The sequence below is a fragment of the Carcharodon carcharias genome, chromosome 12 (genome assembly GCF_017639515.1).
Source record: "Carcharodon carcharias isolate sCarCar2 chromosome 12, sCarCar2.pri, whole genome shotgun sequence".
Lineage (NCBI taxonomy): Eukaryota > Metazoa > Chordata > Chondrichthyes > Lamniformes > Lamnidae > Carcharodon > Carcharodon carcharias.
In genome coordinates this window covers 13,409,011-13,429,133 of record NC_054478.1, presented here as the reverse complement: position 1 = coordinate 13,429,133, position 20,123 = coordinate 13,409,011, and the positions used below count along the sequence as shown (strand labels likewise).

At 44.8% G+C, this 20,123-nt stretch overlaps 1 protein-coding gene across 1 annotated transcript; it reads right to left on the bottom strand.

The window, feature by feature from the left end:
* Positions 1-3,568: 3,568 nt before the first annotated feature.
* si:ch211-67e16.11 lies at positions 3,569-19,571 on the bottom strand. Its single transcript, XM_041201257.1, has 7 exons — positions 18,955-19,571; positions 14,294-14,566; positions 12,353-12,523; positions 11,450-11,581; positions 10,725-10,897; positions 7,619-7,873; positions 3,569-5,771 (listed from the first exon to the last, which is right to left on the bottom strand). Exons 1-7 carry the CDS (start codon positions 19,361-19,363, stop codon positions 5,571-5,573), a joined length of 1,614 nt encoding a protein of 537 aa, XP_041057191.1. The 5' UTR covers positions 19,364-19,571; the 3' UTR covers positions 3,569-5,570.
* Positions 19,572-20,123: the final 552 nt, after the last annotated feature.

The window sequence follows — 20,123 nt, the reverse complement described above, 5'->3', positions numbered from 1 at the left end:
AAATCACTTTCAGGGTGAATTATTCCATATAACAAGGTGCCTGGGAAGGCTGTGTCTGAGTTGTATTTATTTAATTTGTTGCTAAACTGTTTGAAAAAATGAATGAAATAAACAATTTTCCCAAAACTCACTTGATTGCTATTGCTTCTGCATGTCACAGTGGGAGCTATTTCCCACAACTGGGCATGCTTCATGTCCGGTAGATTACTTTGAAGCACAGTGAGTGAGGTCTGCCTCAATACCAGCTCCCTGTCCTGATAATCTGAAGGAAGTTACCAGTTGATGCTCATTAAGCATAACTCCACTCACTGAATCTTTCCCAGTGATTCGCAATAAATAGAGTGGATAAAGTTCATGTTAACAGACTTGAAGGTGCCGTGGGCTCATATCAATTTGCCTTTAATGGGTGATATTTTGTTTTAAGGATGCTTTTATGCAAAACAAACACAAAAAAAGTAACAGCAATAATTACACTGGAGAGGGATTTCTGTAATAATGTGTTTAGAAGTATGGACAGGAAGAGCAAGTTTCCTTTTTGCAGGACCGTGATGATTTAAGTTCTATAAGGGCCAATATCACAAAGACATGACCCATGTGGTTTTCTGTATGTGCTCCCAAAAAGGGTGACTCCTAGCCAGGCGTGTACATTCACAGAATTGACTCTTATATTTTCTTGTACATTCAGGTGACTCAGTATCTGTGATTGGGTTAGCCTGGGCTGATTCATCATCATTTTGTAGAGTCAGCCATTTCCTGCAGGATAACATTTGGTGCTTGAGATGAAAGTAGAACATGCTGAAAACACTCAGCAGGCTTTGGAGAGAGGAACGGAGCTAACTTTTCAGATCGACTGCCTCGTCTGAACTGGAGGTGAACAGCTTGTAAGCCAGTGTGGAGCCAGAGAAAAGCTGGGGCAGGGAAAGACTAAAAGGGAAGGTCAGTGATAGAAGCAAAATACTGCACATACTGGAAATCTGAAACTAAGTCAAAAATAGCTGGAAAAACTCAGCTGGTCTGACAGCATCTGCGGAGAGGACCACAGTTAACGCTTCAAGTCCGTATGACTCTGATGAAGAGTCCTTCAGACTCAATGTTGACTGTGCTCTTCTCCGCAGATGCTGTCAGACCTGCTGAGTTTTTCCAGCTATTTTTGTTAAGGTCAGTGATAGGCTGGATGACAGGATTGATTAATTGACCAAAGGGATGATAGAAGGTGGTGATGATGGTGGGGCTAGTATGGAAATAAAGGACAGGTCCGCAGGAGGTACAAGATTTCAGAACAGGAGTAGGCCATACAGCCCATCCAACCTGTCATTCATTCATAGCTGACCTATAACCAAACTTCATCCATCCACTTTGGCTCCATGTCTGTTTATGCCATCAGCTAGTAAAAATAAATCAATCTCATGTAAAATTATTAATTCAGTCAATATCTACAGCTTTGTGAGAGAAAATTGCACACTTTGCATGAAGAAGTGTTTCCTTATTTTTCTCCTGAATATTGAATATTCCTTATTTCTCTCCTGAATTCTGACTTTAAGGTTATGTCTCCTTGTCCTAGACTCCCAAGGAGTGGAAGAAGTTTCTTTTTATCCATCCTAGCAATTCCTTTCAATGTCAAAAAACACCCAAGAGGAAATGCAAGTGGTTGTTTTGATCTGTTGATGTTAAATACAATGTTGAGGCTGTAAAGGCCCCGTAACAGGATGAGGTATTGTTTCAAGAGCTTGTGTTGAATATCATTGGAACTGCAGGAACTGTGGGATGGAGAATTGAAAGTGGCAAGTGACCGGAAGCTGTCATAGGTCATGTTTGTGGACTGAATGGAGGTGTTCAGCTTCAACAGTCTCCCAATCTGTGTTTGGTATCGCCAATATAGAGAAAACCACATCATCAGCAATGAATACATTATACTAAATTGGCCATTGAGCATTAGCCAAGGAACTACTGACATCTGAGACCAGCCACCTCAAAGAAAAGGAATCATATTTTTCAGTTATTTTTATACAAAAGTTACTTTATTACAAATATATACAGTCACTTACAATCCAATGAATAACATCTACAGTTAGCATAAATAGGACAGCCAGGCTGCATTGTGAACACGGAAATCATGCATGCGATTCCTCCCAGTTACCATAGCCATACACGACCCTACAATTATTTACAATCCCTATCAGGCAAGTTATACAGGTGCTTTCATTTACAGCTTTGAATGCATAGTTTGTGCTTTCCAATCAGAACATTTTGCAGATGAGTGTGGGGAGGGGTGCTTTGTGTAGCCGTATCAAGAATGCAAGTTTCTTTATATATCTGAAAGTACCTGAAATGGATTCCATTATTGCAATTACATTAAGTATATGCAAGATGAAGAAAATCCTTTTGTCTTATTTTACCTCATCCTTGCTGAATACCAACTCTAACTGCTCCACATTATAGCATCAAACTCTGAATCCAGTGTCCTGGTCTCAATCACCTTTTCTACCAACTGGATCTGGCTATTGATCACTCTGTGTAAAGAACTTTTTAAAAAAAATTCTTTCACAGGATGTGGGTATCGCTGGCTAGGCCAGCATTTATTGACCATCCCTAATTGCCCTTGAGGAGATGGTGGTGAGCTGCTTTCTTGAACCACTGAAGTCTATGTGGTGTAGGTACACCCACAGTGCTATTAGGGAGGGTGTTCCAGGATTTTGACCCACTGATAGTGAAGAGACGTGGTATATTTCCAAGTCAGGATGGTGAGTGACTTGGAGGTGATGGTGTTCCCAAGCAATTGCTGCCCTTATCCTTCTAGTTGACAGAGGTTTGCAAGGTGCTGTCAAAGGAGCCTTGCTGAGCTGCTGCACTGCATCTTGTAGATAGTACACACTGTGCGTCAGTGATGGAGGGAGTGGATGAGTGAGGTGGTGCGTGGGTGCTTGTCAAGTGAGCTTCTTTGTCCTGGATGGTGTTGAACTTCTTAAGTGTTAGAGCAGCACTTACCCAGGCAAGTGGAGAATATTCCATCACGATCCTGACTTGTGCCTTGAGGACAGACTTTGGGGGTGGGGGTCAGGAGGTAAATTACTCTCTGCAGAATTCCCAACCTCTGTCCTGCTCTTGTAGCCACAATATTTATATGGCTAGTCCAGTTCAGTTTCTGGTCAATGGTAACCCCCAGCTTGTTGATAGTGGGGGATACAGTGATGGTAATATCATTGAATATCAAGGGGAGATGATTGGATCTTCTCTTGTTGGGGATGACTTACCTCTTATCAGCCCAAGCTTGAATGTTATCCATGTCTTGCTACACATAGACGCAGACTGCTTCAGTATCTGAAGAGTTGCAAATGGTGCTAAACATTGTGCAATCATCAGAGAGCATCCCACTTCTGATTTTATGATGGAGGGAAGGTCATTGGTGAAGCAGCTGAAGATGGTTGGGCCTAGGACACTACCCTGAGGAACTCCTGCAGTGATGTCCGAGGATTGAGATGATTAACCTCCAATAACTACAACCATCTTCTTTTGTGCTTGGTATGACTCCAACCAATGGAGAGGTTTCTCCCTGATTCCCATTGACTCCAGTTTTGCTTGGGCTCCTTGATGTCACGCTCTATCAAATGCAGCCTTAATGTCAAGGGCAGTAACTCTCACCTCATTTCTGGAGTTCAGCTCTTTTGTCCATGTTTGGACTAAGGCTGGAATGAGGTTTCCTTTTTTCCCTGAAGTATGCCCTCGTGCCAAGGTGGATCAGGAAGGATTGATCGTGATTTGCTTTCATTATCCTGTTAACAAATCATTTTTGTAACGCCAAGGGTCAATCTTGTTACGTTCCTCTACACCATCTCTAAGCCCTGGGTCACCCAGTTATAACATTAGTGACCAGAGCTGTACACAGTATTCTGGGTGTGGCTGGACCACCTCAGCATGAATTCTCAGGATTGAGAGGTAAATTCAGTGACCCACAAAAGGAACACACGGGGAGGGGTGGGGGGCAGAGACCAAGTTCCGACGCTGTAATCCAAACTCTACAACTCATACTCCCTCCCAGTGCAGCTCAATAGCCGCAAGGATGGACTGCTGAATTTTAGCCTTTGAAGTTGACCGTACCTGTTGAATGCAGTAGGTCAGTGCACACGTTGCTCGTGGATGGGAGAGGTGCCCACAGCTACTAGATGTTTGAAGAGTTTTTAATCAATAGCTACAAATATAGCGCCTTTCACAACCTCAGAATATTTTAGAAGGTTTTGCAGCCAATGAAGTACTTTTGAAGTGTATTCACTGTTCTAATGTAGGAAATATGGCCGCTAATTTGCACACGGGAGACTCTACAAATAGTAATGAGGTAATGTTTTGAGGTGTTATTTGAGGGATAAAAGTTAGCCAGGATTCAACAGTGGGAATCATGGTCAGTTTTCCTTTCTTAACTCATTGCTGGATCAATCAGGATAATCTCACTTAATCCGTATCCCTTCGAACGCTGATCACAAAAGGCAGTGAGTGGTCACTCTCCAATGGAACAGGCAGCAGTGAGCAGATCCACACATCTGGCAGTGGGAGAAGAGGGGGCATGTGATAGTAAGGCTATGACCCACCAGGCTCTGGCTTGCATTTTCTTTCAGACCAAGTTAATTTTAGAATCGCTCAGATCAATATTGCAACAGCAACTACACTTCAAAAAATCATCTTATTGGCTGTGAAACACATTAGGACATCCTGATATCATGAAAGTCAATGTATGTCGACCAGAGGGCTCTTATTTACGTCTTGCCCAGTATTTTCCCCCTGATCTCAAAAGTTTTTGTTATGGTGACTGGGTGAGCCTGAGTGTAAACCTCGACAGACAGTAATGGCAGAGGCCATCACAGTTAAGGCTGATTCTGCCCTCACTCAGTGCAGTATGCAGTGGAAGATGCTGGGTAGCAGTCAAGATCCCTGACCGGTTTTTGCCCTCCCTCACTGAGGCCAAGTGTAGCATCTTTACTCATGCAATCAGCTAACTCAGCGCTGCACTGGAGACCTTGTTCTAACACTGGGTGCTGCCTTAGCAGTGATATCATCAGGGGAACTTAGTGTGATTTTCTTCTTTGAAGCTGAACATTGCATAAATGTAAGTTGTAAAGCTATGTCTTGTTCTTAGCCAGGCATTTCACTGGAGCATAATCAGGCAAACAAATGGGCACAAAGCCAAAGAATGAGAGATTAGGTCAGGTGACCAAAAGCTTGGTTAAAGGGTTATGTTTTAAGGCGTGTTTTAAAGGAGGAGAGAGAGGTGGAGAGGTTAAGAGAAGGAATTCCAGAGTTTAGGGTGCAGATAATTGAAGGCATGGCTGCCAGCAGTGGAGCAAAGGAAGTTGGGAATGGGCAAGAGGCCTCAATAACCATCCTTCTGTACAGCAAGGCCTAGTGCTGGTCAATCCATTTAAAGTAAATCTGATCTCTGACAGCGGTTACTTCCCAGTGGAAGTAGTTAAAACAAGAACAGAGTTAAAATCTTGCAAAAGTTGATATTAAGGTTTATATCTGCACTTTGATAAGTTCCCAGTCCCATTGAGAGAAAAGTCTGTTGAAATGAGCTGGAGTAGTTAGTGCAGGAGATCCTTCTGCTGGATTGTCTGGTACCACACTGCAGTGGGGAGATTTTGACAGCCCATGTACTCCCGCTTCACTTCTTCTGGAGTCAGAGGTGGGTTGTTATAGCAGGGTCCTCCATAGATGGTGCTGTTCAGGAGCCCAGAAGTGGACTCAACTACTCCAAGAGTCGAGGGGGCAGTCCACGCAACATGCTGGGAAAAACATAAGTCAATAAGTGTCAGCACTTTTCTGAACTGAAGTTAAAGTCAAATAACTCAACAACAGCGGACGCTGATACAACTGATGTCCCATTCCCCAGCAAAAACATTCCAGCCAATGAACATTTTATTCCCTTGGCTGACTTTTCCCTCAGTTTGTTTCTACATTCACTAGACAGCAAACAGGTCCAAAGATTCATAACGGCCCTTGACACCAGTCCCCAACTCCCTTGTCAGTAAGGCACATATATCCTGCGTAGTGAAAGAGCAATCTTCTTGCCTAACTAGCAAGGGCGATGAACCGAAAGAGATAAGCAGGACGAGAGGTGCTTGTGCTTACAACATGGTGAGAGGGAAAGAGGGGATACTCCCCAGTAGGAGGAGGGAGAAAGTGGGGCTGCTCCTCAGTGTGGGAAGAGATAATGAGCAGGCTACCATCCAGTGTGGGGAGAGGAGCTGTGTCTTCAACACAGTGTGATAAGCAGCGCACCCATTCAAGGTAAGGACACTGTCCCATCAGGGAATAACATAGCAACACAACTGGAAGATAAATGTAACCCCACTATTTAAGAACGGAGGGAGAATGGAGAACTACAGACCTGTTAGTTTGACATGTAGTAGGGAAAATTTTAGATCTATTATAAAGGATGTAATAACTTAGAAATTAATGGTAAAATTGGGCAGTCAACATGGATTTATGAAAGGGAAATCATGTTTGACAAACCTGTTGAAGTTTTTTGAGGATGTTACTTGTAGAATGGATAAAGGAGAACCAGTGGATGTGGTGTATTTGGATTTTCAGAATGCTTTCAATAAGGTCCCATGCAGGAGGTTAGTAAACAGAGCACATGAGATTGGGCGTAATATACTGGTATGGATAGAGAATTGGTAAACAGACAGAAAGCGGAGAGTAGGAATAAATGGGTCATTTATAGACTGCACCTGGAGTATTGTGTACAGTTTTGGTAGGTGTTATCCTTGTCTAAGGAAAGATATACTTGTCATTGAGGGAGTGCAACAGAGGTCCACCAGACTAATCCCTGGGATGGCGAGATTGTCTTATGAGGACAGATCGAGGAAACTGGGCCTGCATTCTCCAGAGTTTCAAAGGAGAGGTGATCTCATTGAGACTTACAAAATTCTTACAGGACATGACAGAGTGGATGTAGTTGGGATATGTCCCCTGGCTGGTGAGTCTAGAGCCAGGATACATAACCTCAGAATAAAGGGCAGATGAATTAAGACCGGGACGAAGAGGAATTTCTTCACTCAGAGGGGGTGAAGATTTGGAATTCCATACCCCAGAGGGCAGTGGAAGCTAAATCATTGTGTAAGTTCAAGATGGAAATTGATAGATTTCTGCAGATTAATGACATCGAGGGGTATGGAGATACCGCGAGAAATTGGCGCTGATATAGGCGATCAGCCATGATCTAAGTGAATGAATGTTGGAGTAGGCTCGATGGGCTGAATGGCCTGCTCCTGTTCCTATGTTTCAGTAAATCCAATACATATGGGAAAAATAGCATTTAACATTCACACTACCAGTTTGTAAAACAATCTCTAACTCTGTTTTGTGACTTACTGGGAGAGTGTCAATGAAGCATTTGTAACTTTAGCACTGAGTCCATGATAGATTTTAGCGTCAGACCCTCCCCTATTACAGAGGTCATTCTCCTGAGGGACAGCGATTAGCCAGGCAGTATGAAGCTGGGATGGTCAAGCGGGCAGTATTAGGCTGGGATGGTCAAGCGGGCAGTATGAGGCTGGGACGGTCAAGCGGGCAGTATTTTATGCCTGTTTTACATGCTACGTATGTTCTTAAGCAACTTAAAACTGACCTTGAAGAGGTAATCGATGAGACACTGATCAGGTTGAAGCTCTGCCCAAAATTCAGTGAAGCAGGAGGCCCAGGTGAACTCTGACCCCCTGCTGTTGCTGATCAAGATGACATTTGGATGCTTCTTGGAAGAAAGCAGTTTCTTCACCAGAGTCCCAGGGTAACTTTGATCAACGAATATTAGCACCCTTCTTGCATTGCACCCTTCCAGATCCATCAGCAACTCCCCCACCGTATACTTCTCCTTTTGATCAGCCTGAAAATTTAATTCATAAACTGTGTCAAACAATCATCCGAACCTGAAATCTCACACAGAACTGGGACTCCACTCGCCTGCTCATCACCTCAGCTACCCTGATGGCTCAACATTATAGATCAGATGGTATGACGTTCAAAAGTTGGTTGGGTGCTTTACCTTTTTTCATTCACTCTTGGGATGTGGGCATTGTTGACAAATCCAAAACTTATAGCCTTGGGAAAACTTGATTGAACTGAGTGACCTGCTGAGCCACTTTGGGGGGGAAACTAAGAGTCGACCGTGTTGGTGTGCGACTGAGGGAATAGGCCCCAACTGGCTAAGAAGGGCAGGTTTACTTCTCTAAAGAACATTAGTGGACCAGTTGGGTTTTTAATGACAGTCTGACAGTTTTCATGGCCACTTCTACTATCCTAGCTTTCTCTTTCTATGTTTTTTAACCGAATTCAAATTCACAAACTGCTGTGTCCAGAGATGCCTTATTTTGAGGTACTATTCAAAGAAGGGCACTGGTGTTCTCCCCAGTGCCCTGGGCCAATATTTTTTCCTCAACCAATGTCTAGTCCTTATCAATTCGCTGTTTGTGGGATCTTGCGGTGTGCAAATTGGCTGCTGTGTTTACTACATTCCAACAATAACTACAAAAGTGCTCCATTGGCTGTAAGCATTTTGAGACATCCTAGGTGGTGTATGGAGCTGTGAAATGGGGGTTCTTTCTTAGTCACAGAGGCAGGATCATCTCAGTAAGATGATTAATAAGATGTGTCATCAACTCAAGGAGACCAAGGTACAGCATAAAGCACCTGAAAGTCCATGGTGATTAATTAAAACATTCGCTCCCAAGTAGAAATGAGTCTGCTCGATGCTTTGTAAAGTTAAGCCGACTCCGGCAGAAAAATCAATATCCTGTAAACGCACCTGCACAAACCACAGTGAATTACTGAGGGAGATTACTGAGAAATTAAATTCCAGGCATGCTATTTATCTTAAGGCATTTTTAAAAAAAATCAGAGTTGATTGCCAGACTGTAGTGAATTAGCCAAAACTTTCTCCTGTTTCCTGGATTAGATGCCAGGAATTAAGATGAAATGAAAGTGTTGCTTCTCCAACCCTCACTGGAACTCAATCCTTGTGGCCACTGTCTTTTGTGATCCACCTAATCCTGCCCCTGAAAAGGTGCATTTGATAGACCATTATTCAGCTTTCTCCACTCGCCGCTCAGATTGACAAATAAACACTTAACAATTGTCTTTACATGCTCCCGGGTGCCTTTGGTGACCCTCACGCAAAATAGGCTCCCTTTTACAAAAAAAAAAATCTTTTCATTATCCAGACGTGAATACCTTGGAGTGCAGGCCAGGGCAATGGATACTGAGAAAAGGAATGACGTTACCCCCCCTATTTTCTCTTTCAGTCAGCAAAAATGAGGCTGTGGGAAATGACCTGGGCTCTACCTGTACTGACTCATCAAAGGTTCAACTGACTCATCAAAGGTTCAACCTGTACTGCTAATACTCTTGAGTTTTTCATGTATGGATTCACCTAGAGTTCTCCCTGCACTGATTCAAATCTGAACTCTACCTGTACCTGACCCCAGTATGAGGGGCCCAAATAGTTGATTGCAGTAAAACCCAGCCAATGAAGTACTTTCTGAAGTGTAGTCACTGTTGTAAGATAGGAAATGTGGCAGCATACTTATGCGATAATGATCAGATAACCTGTTGAGATCAAAGGATAAATATTGGCCAGGATACGGGAAAACGCCCCTGCTGTTTTTTGAATAGTGGACGTAGGATCTTTGACATCCACCAGAGAGGGCAGACGGAGCTTAACATCTCAACTAGAAACTAAAAATATAAAAATGAATAGTCAGCACGGATTTCAAAAGGAAAGATCTTGCTTGACCAGCCTTACTGAATTTTTTGAGGAGGTAACAGAGAAAGTAGACAGTGGTAATGTAGTAGATTTAATTTATCTGGATTTTCAAAAGGCCTTCCATAAGGTGCCCCCATAATAGACTAATGAATAAGATCAGGGAATGTAGAGTCAGGGGGCAGAGTGGATTGCTAGCTAGCTTCAAGACAGAAAGCAGAGAGTGGGAATAAAGGGTAGTTATTCAGAGTGACAGATGTGAAATAGGGAGCTCAGAAGAAACTTATTTATCCAGACAGTAGGGGGAATGTGGAACTCGCTACAATGGGGAAAGGTTGAAACGAATGGAATGCATATAAGAGGAAGATAGATAAACACATGAGGGAGAAGGGAATAGAGATTATGTTAATAGAGTGAGATGAGGTAATACAGGAGGAGGTTCAGGTTAAGATAAATGCTAGCATGGATTGGTTGGGCTGAATGGTCTGTTTCTGTGTTGTACCTAAGAGCATAAGAAATAGGAGCAGGAGGAGGCCATTTGGTCCTTTGAGCCTGCTCCGCCAATGAAACTCCACTTTGCTGCCTGCTTCCATAACCATTCACCCCCTTGTAAATCAATAACCTAACTCAGCCTTGAATATATTCAATGACTCAGCCTCCACTGCTCTCTGGGGAAGAGAATTCCACAGAGTAACCACCCTCTCAGAGAAGAAATTCCTCCTCATCTCCGTCTTAAATGGGAGACCCCTTATTTTGAAACTATCCCCAAGTTTTAGATTCTTCCAAGAGGGGAAACATCCTCTCAGCATCCGCCCTTTCACACCTCCTATGTAAAGATAAGGCACCTCTGACAGTGTAGTGCTCCCTTAGTATTGCACGGGGAGTCAGTCTGTTTATGGACTGGGGTCCCTTTAGTGGAACTTGAATCTAGAATGACATTACAAGGAAGTAAAACCTCAGTGTTTGTTTAAATACTTACAATTCCATTTTTATTAACGTCCCAGAGCAACATGGTCCCATCATTTCTTGTGGGGCTGTTAAGATACAGAACCAGAGAATCAGCGCAGTTGACAGCACGACAGATATAGGAGATGTAGCTGCGGATCATCACCTTCTCTGTGGCCGGGTAGATGTCCTCAGTCTCCTCATCCACTGCAAAGAACGAAAACAATGAAACTGTCAGGAGCCTCAGCTCACTGAGTTAAACAATTAAAGTAACCAACATTTATTTCTTAATCAACATCCCTCAATTAAGTTATCTGGTCATCAACACATGGCTGTTTGTGGAGCTTGCTGCTCGCAAAACGGCTACCGCATTTCCTACATTACAACAGTGATCAGAAGTAGTTCATTGGCTGTAAAGCATTTTGGGACACCCTGAGGTCATGAAAGGTTCCATATAAAAGCATGTAATTCTTTCTGATTTATTTTCCCCAATTTCTCTCCCTCACTTTCACTTTCTCTCTTTCAAGTATTTATTCAATTCCCTTTTGCAAGTTACTACTGAATCTGCTTCCATGTGTCAGTGTAGAGCCTAATGTGCCTGCATTGACCATGAATCCGGTTATAATTGCTCATATAGAATGCAGGAGGGCTGCATTTACTGGGAATGATTCAATTTACTAATACAGAGAATGGTGTGACTCTAATTACTGGGGACCTGGTTATTTTTGCTGCTGCAGACTGTAGTGTGTCTGTATTTACCTGGGATCTGTCCATCTCCTGCAAAGAACGTTTTGATGTTCTCTGTCCGGAATCCATTCCTCCGCAGCATTCGGTAAAAGTGTAACACATTGTACACGTGCCGCTGGTATGTGAGGTGCTCCTTCCACCCTCCTGAAAATTAATAAGATAGCAGGGCTAAGGAGACAAATCTGTGGGCAACAACCAAATGCATTCCTGAAACACTCATCCCACACGGAGAGACCCGGACTCAAGATGTCAGACCTGGTTCGCGGATAACACTCTTGCCTCTGAGTCAGAAGCTTTGGGTTCAAGTCCCATGACAGAGACTTGAGCCCATAATCCAGGTTGACTCTCCAGTACAGGACCAATGGAGTGCTGCACTGTCAGATCGCTGTCTTTCAGACACAATGTTAAGCTGGTTCACCTTTCTCAGGTGCACGTTAAGGATCCCATAGCTACATTTGAAGAAGAGGTGGAAAACGTTTATTCTTCAGCAAAAGGAAAATATTTTGGTCACTATCTCATTGCTTCACTTCCGTTCCTCTTTCCCACTCACTCTTGTTGTTTGCTTCCCCCTCTCTCTCTCTCTCTCTCCTCTCTTGTCCTTCCTCTATCTCCCCCGCCCTGTTTCCCCCTCTCCCTCTCTATGTTACCCCTCCTGCTTTCTTTCGCTTTTTGTCTCCTCTTTCACCATCCCTTCATCCTCCTTAATCTCTCCCTTACTCTTCCCTCTCCCACTCCCTCCCTGTCCCATCTTCCAGTCTCTCTCTCACTCTCTCCTTCCCTATGTCTCCTCTTTTTTCTCACTCTCTTTCTCCCCACTCCATCCCCCACCACCCCCTCCACCCTCTCCTCTTCCTTCACACTCTCTCTCCCTGCCTCTCTCTCACACACTCTCTCACACACGCAAACACATCTCACCGGAGAGCAGCACTCCGTGGTCACATGTCTGGTACATGCGACAGGATTTCTGTGAAGACAATTGTTGCCGATGACACCGGCGTGTGTTTTTGTTTAACTCACAGTCGGCGGCGGCAGGATTGGGGCTGGTGATGCTCAGAGGCCGAGGACAGGCGGCAAAACCCTTCTGTTCTGGAACGAGAAAACACAGAGTCAACTTCGAGGTAATTGCTTCAAAACAAAACCGAGTCTGATGGTGGGGGAAAAGGGCAAGGTTCCTTAAAACAAACAATTGACCCGACCTCAAAGTTGTGACTGATATTTAATCCCAGGTTGTAACCTGAGAATCGAGGATCAAGTTCTACTTCTGCTGAAATATTCTGGGGACAATTTTACCCTAAATTGCCCATTGGAAAACTGTTGGGATTGGATGAAATGCTGTTTTCACACCTCCCAAATTACATAAGGAAAAGGAGTATGCCATGTAGCCCCTCGGCCTCAACACCCACGTTCCTGTACTATCCCTGCATCCCTTGATTCCCTCGGTCTTCAAAAATCTATCAATCTCAGTGTCAAATATGCTTGACTGAGCATCCACAGCTCTCTGAGGTGGAGAATTTCAAAGATTCACAACCCTCTGAGTGAAGAAAGTTCCCCTCACCTCAGTCCTAAATGGCCAACCCCTTATCCTGAAACCCTGACCTCTGGATAGAATAAAACAGAATCATAAAATGGTTACAGCACAGAGGGAGGCTATTCGGCCCATTGAGTCTGTACCGGCTCTCAGAACAGTTTAGCTGGCCTCACTCCTCTGCCCCTTCCCCAGAGCCCTACAGGTTCTTTTTCCCTGTAAGATGCTTACCTGGTTGCCTTTTGAAAGCTTTGATTGAATGTGCCTCCCCCACCCTTTCAGGTTGTGCATTCCAGATCCTAACCACTCGCTGTGTCAAAAAGCTTTTCCTCATGTTGCCTTTTGTTCTTTTGCCAATCATCTTAAATCTCTATCCCATAAAGATCTAAACTCTCTAGTCAGGGGGTACAGCCTATTCAGTATCTACCTTGTCAAACCCTCTAAGCATTTTATACATTTCAATGGAATCACCTCACATCCTTATAAATTCCAGAGAACTTGGGTCTATTCTAATCAATCTCTAGCCTTAGGCCAGCCCTCCCACCTCAGCAACCAGCCTAGTGAACCTTTGTTGCACCCCTTCTCCATTAAGGTCAATCCTAGGTATGTGTAAAACTGATATTCCATTCCATCCCTAGGGATTTATGCCTGGCAACTTGGGTTAAAATTACTCTCATTCTTTTTTGGCAAACCATGAAACATTCAATAGAATAGACCAGGTGGATTTCAATAAATACTTCAAAGTTAGCCAAGGAACCAGGGTGAAAGGAAATGGGTCAAATTGGAACATTTTACAAACACCTGAACCAGGCTCTTTATTGCTGTCGAGTGAGCTTTATTCTGTAACCCCGTGCTGTACCTGTCCTAGGAGTGTTTGATGGGGACAGTGTAGAGGGAGCTTTACTCTGTATCTAACCCCGTGCTGTACCTGTCCTGGGAGTGTTTGATGGGGACAGTGTAGAGGGAGCTTTACTCTGTATCTAACCCCGTGCTGTACCTGTCCTGGGAGTGTTTGATGGGGACAGTGTAGAGGAAGCTTTACTCTGTATCTAACCCCGTGCTGTACCTGTCCTGGGAGTGTTTGATTGGGACAGGGTAGAGGGAGCTTTACTCTGTATCTAACCCCGTGCTGTACCTGTCCTGGGAGTGTTTGATGGGGACAGTGTAGAGGCAGCTTTACTCTGTATCTAACCCCGTGCTGTACCTGCCCTGGGAGTGTTTGATGGGGACAGTGTAATGAGAGCTTTAGATTGTATCTAACCTGGTGCTGTACCTGATCTGGAGATTGTGCACTAAAGTTGATGGAGGTAAGAGTTAAGGAAGACACCAACCTACACAGCGGAGTCTCTGCTCTTTGTGCACATCCTTCTGGCCTACCACCAGGGGTATGAAATGTATCTCACACAGTCCCACAAGCCGCTCCTCTCTCCGGGACTGACTCCCGGCGTTGCGGACCTCTCTCTTCAGACTGCTCCTGGCAGCCTGGGCCTTTAGCCTGTTCTTTGCTCGATCTTTGGCATTGTGTCGCTCATTACGGCTGGTCCTCCTCTTCAACAGGTTCTCACAGCGGCTCTTCAGGGCCAGGGTCATGCACTCGTAGTTACCTGGGGTGCAGATCATCTTCATAAATCATGTTAGCACATTGTTCACCTTGCCTACAGCACCAGAAACTATTTCAGCCATTGTCGTTCCCTTCCCCCATCCCATTGTAAATCTTACCTCATCATGCATTTATTCACTTCCCTTTTAATTCAATTCCTTCTTGCTGCTCGAGCATCCACTTTCTCAATAAGAAAATGATCTTCTGGTTCCTGCCTTTGATGGGTGATCTTTAATTTATCTGTTTTGGTTCATCCATTACCCCCCCACTGTGCTCACTAATGTACGTTTACTCCCAGTCCGTCATCCTTGTTTTCAAATCCCTTCATGGTGGTCTCACCCCTCCCTCTTCAGTAACGTCCGGCCCTAAACCCACCGAGATATCTGCCCTCCTCCAATTCTGGCCTCTTGTACATCCCTGATTTTAATCCAACCGCTAGTGGTAGCCTTTAGCTGCCTGGGCCCTAAGCTCTGGAATTCCCTCCCTAAACTTCTCCACCTCTCTACCTTACTCTCCTCCTTTAAGATGCTCCTTAAAACCAACATTTTGACCAAGCTTTGGGTCACCTGTGCTAACATTTCCTTATATAGCTCAGAGACAAATTTTGTCTGACAATGCCCCTGTGAAGCACTTTTGCGAACATTTTACTACGTTAAGTTCACGACACAAATGTGAGCGTACAGACAAAGAGATAAAAACTGTTGAAGGGTCATGAGGACTCGAAACGTCAACTCTTTTCTTCTCCGCCGATGCTGCCAGACCTGCTGAGTTTTTCCAAGTAATTCTGTTTTTGTACAAACAAATCCTTACTTCTTTACTCTTGTACTCTCTGCCCTTTAAATAGTCTGTCTACCTGTGAGTGATTGTTTAGATTGGTTCCCGTGGCCATATTACGCTCACAGCGCCAAAAATAGATTACCTGACCCTTAAAAGCACCATTCACTGTCTGTGTGACCTTGCTATTTATAAGTTAATTACCTGCTGTGTTTGGCTGCAAAGCAAACTATCTTACATTTCTGTAATTTCTTCCACATCCCAAAAAGCTTCACAGCTTTAGGAGATGTAAAACGTGACAATCGATTTCTGCACGCTAAGGTTCCACAGAGACAACAAGTGATAAAAGCATAGTTCTGTCGGACTCGAAACATTAACTGTGTTCCTCTCCGCAGATGCTGCCAGACCTGCTGAGTTTTTCCAGGTATTTTTATTTTTGTTTTGAGACAACAAATGAATTGGGTGACAAGTGGACCTGTTTCCTTAGCAATATTGGCTAAGGTGCAATTATTGACCCAGGAATAGTGCCATGGGATCTTTAACATCCACCTGAAAGGGCAGCCAGGATCACGGATTAACATCTCATATGACAGTGCAGCACCTCTGACAGTGCAGCATTCCCTCACTACTGCACTACTGCACTGTCAGTGCTTGCAAGGCCCTGTGGTTGTGATACGGCGCTATTAAGATGGTAATTACGCTCTTGTGATTGGCCTCTGTATATTAGGGCTATGGAGGGAGAAATTCAACAAGGACTTCCCTCCTGACCACGCCCAGTGGGGCTGTTGGTGTGAATATGGGCGAGGAGGAATATTCCACCAATTCCTGGTGATATCTAAGTTCAAATTTTTTTTATTCATTCACAGGCTCTGGTTATCACATGCAAGGCCAGCATTTATTGCCCCTCCGTAATTGCCTTTAACTGAGTGGTTTGTTGGGTCATTTCAGAGAGCAGTTGAGAGCCAACCACATTGCTGTGGTCTGAAGTCACATGGAGGCCCAGACCAGAAAGGGTAAAAACAGCAGATTTCCTTTCCTGAAGTGCATTAGTGAATCAGATAGTTTTTTGGTCACCATCACTAGTGCTAGCTTTTTATTTCAGACTTATTGAAATTAAATTCCCCAGCTGGCTCTGATGGGAACATAGGAACAGGAGGAGGCCATTCAGCCCATCGAGCCTGCTCCACCTTTCAATTAGAACATGGCTGATCATCTAGCTCAACACCACTTTCCGCACTATCTCCATATCCCTTGATGTCATTGGTCTCCAGAAACCTATCGGTTCCTGTCCTGAACACAGTCAATGAGTGAGCCTCCACAGCCCTTGGGGTAGAGAATTCCAAAGATTGACCACCCTCTGAGTGAAGAAATTCCTCCTCATCTCAGTCTTAAATGACCTGCCCCTTATCCTGAGACTGTGTCCCCTGGTTCTAGACTCACCAGCCAGGGGAAACATCCTATCTGCATTTACCCTGTCACGCCCTGTAACAATTCTGCAAGTCTCAATGAGATCACCTCTCATTCTTCGAAACTCTAGAGAACACAGGCCCAGTTTCCTCAGTCTCTCCTCATGAAACAATCCTGTTATCCCAGGGATTAGTCAGGTGAACCTCTGTTGAATTCCCTCGATTGCAAGTATATCCTTCCTCAGATAAGGAGACCAAAACTCTACACAGTACTCCAGGTGCGGTCTTACCAAGGCTCTATACAATTTCAGCAAGACATCTTTACTCCTGTACTCAAATCCTCTTGCAATGAAGGCCAGCGTACAATTTGCCTTCCTTATTGATTGTTGCACCTGCATGCTGGCTCTTAGTGGATTTGAACTTTTTAGGGGTTTGAACTCTTGTCTCCAGATCATGAAAATCCAGGCTTCTGGATTCCGAGTTCACTAACAAAACTATTATGTTGCCATACTTTGAGGAAGGCTGGCCTATTAGAGAGCAGCTTGCTCCTGTGAGACACTCTGCCCTGGCGAGGGTCAATAACCCAGGAGGGAGTGAGGGGAAATGATGCCTGAGCGCTCGGCATCTGTTACACTCCACGTAACTTGATCAAACATTAGATCATCACAGAATACCATCACCTCCTCTCACTCAACGTTCTCTGTTTGTCACTGAGATTCTATCAATATCAGGAGTGCGACTTAAAACCAAAATTGTAACAATAACCAGCAATATGTAACCATAACCAAAAATATAGAACTACAATATAGCCAGCAATATATAGCTATAATAAACTCTATATAACATTGGCCAGAAATAACTGTCAACATGTAACGCTAACCAAGAATACATTACCACCAGCAGCAATAGCTAACAATATATAATTAAACCCAGCAATATATAACCATAACCAAAAATTAACTATAGCACAGCCATAAACAGTGATGTAAAGTCACAACTGGCACTATGTAAATACAGAAATATCCACAAACATACAAATGTAAAAACAGGCACAAAACACCCAACACTACCAAGCCCAAACTCCCAAAGCATTCCAGAAATCCAAAAGCTTTAAAAATAAACACTCTGGGCACTCTTGCAATCTCTGGGATTGCAAGAACCAAACTCCACACTCAATTCTGGCCACTGAGTCTAGGCACAGTCCCAAAAGGTCAGACATAGTCACACACAGTAGGTTGCAATCACACACAGTCACACACAGCGAACTCAGTCCTTCACAGCTGGACACAGTCACACACACACAGACGTAGTCCCACGCTGTCTGACATGGACCCACACATTTCCATACAGTCAAGCCTAATCCCATACAGTTGGATGCAGTCACAGCCCCGTGCTGTCAAAATAAGTCCCACACAGTTAAGAAAAAGTTTCACATACATTTGAACACAGTCACAACTCTCATCCAACCTCTTCTCCCCCTGTCTTTTCCGTTATCTTTATGTTTTACTTTCTCTGACCTCTGATTTTGGTCAAGAAATCAAGTTACACCAAACCGTAAACCCCTAGCATGATCATGTTATCAAAAATTAATAACAGTTCTCATTCTCATTGTCATGGCCTGTGTTCTGAGTATTTTGGCCTTCATACCTCGTTTTGAGTTTGAATCTGTTAAGACTCTTTTCTCGCCACATAAACCCTTGACTTTTTCATCCTACATTCTCAATATTATTCTGCTCTTTCCTTCCATCTTCTTTTAGTCTCTCCGTCCTTCCCTCTCCTTGTGGTTCCTACTCGCTAAGCCCCCTCTGGTCATCCCAAAACAATCTCCAGCCGTGCAGTCAGTTAATCTCTAACCTCTGTCAGTCAACAGGAACAGAACTGATCCAACATCGGACAACAACAACTGGCATTTGTATAGCCTCTTTAACGTGGTGTAAACAATCGGAAGGTGTTTCACAGGAGTGTTACCAGATAAACGTTTACTACCGAGCTGCTAAGGAGGGGGGGGGGGGGGGGTATGAGAACAGGTGACCCAAAGCTTGCTGAAAGAGGTGGGTTTTTAAATGAACGTCTTGAAGGAGGAGGGAGAGGTTTAGGGAGGGAATTCCAGAGCTTAGGGGCCCGGGAGGCTGAGAGCACGGCTGCCAAGAGCGGAGCAAAGAAAATCAAGTGATGCGGCGATGACACAAGAGATGAATTCTCTGATCCTTACCTAAATACAGTCCCTCCCGGATTCCACATCGCCGCTCGTTCACATTGAAGTCGACGTAGAAGACGGTGACCGGGTGGCCAAAGCTGAGCTCCGGGCTGGGGTCCAGGGTGATGACCGCGTCATGGGGAGATCCCAAGCTGAGGCCAGAGTCTGGTAGGATGGTCAGCAGCTTCTCCCCCGCCCGGGGCTCTGCTGCATAGACCGCCACGGCTGTCTGCGGGATCTCCGCCAGTCGCTTGCACTCAGAGTCTGACAGAAAGGAGACCCGATGACACAGGCTGGATTTGAGGTAGCCCAGGCTGGCTGTGGACCAGCGATGCAGGCGGGCAGCTTTGAACTGCGACCCCTCGGCCCCCAACAGCTCGACGAGAACCGCCACGGACAGCAGCCATTCCCAGCGCCAGTTCATGACCGGGATCGCGAGGCAACACACGGGGTCCCCAAGGAGGGGGCAAGAGCAGAAACCCCGCACTTTAAGAAATGGTCAAAGTCAATCTTTCAGGAATGCAGAGAGTCAGGCACATGCACGCAGGGTTCCAGCTGTCTCTGTCAGTGAGCCGAAGGCAGATGCACACACACACTCAGCAGCAACCTCAGGAGGGATCAGGCTGCGGAACTGACTGGTCCAAACTGTGGGGAGCCACTGGAGCAGCCTGAAGTCAGTTCTATGAATGCCGGTTCCAACTCCACCCTCCACAGCCTGACACCAGCACTGGGCGGGGCTTGGCAGCCTCTTCCCTCTCAACTCAGCATCTCCCCACAGCACAAGGCAGCAGCCAGAGTCTCCCTCACAGAGACTGAGTCCCTCACACACACACACACACACACACACACACAGTCCTTCACACACAAACAGGATCCTTCATACACACTCTCAGTCTCTCATACTCATACACAGACAGTCATGCACACACAAACAGGCTTCCTTAACCCACACACACACACACACAGTCCCTCACACACACAGTCCTTCACACACAAACAGGATCCTTCATACACACTCTCAGTCTCTCATACTCATACACAGACAGTCATGCACACACAAACAGGCTTCCTTAACCCACACACACACACACACACACAGTCCCTCACACACACACACACAGACAAACAGGGTCCTTCATACACACTCTCAGTCTCTCACACTCATACACAGACAGTCCTTCATG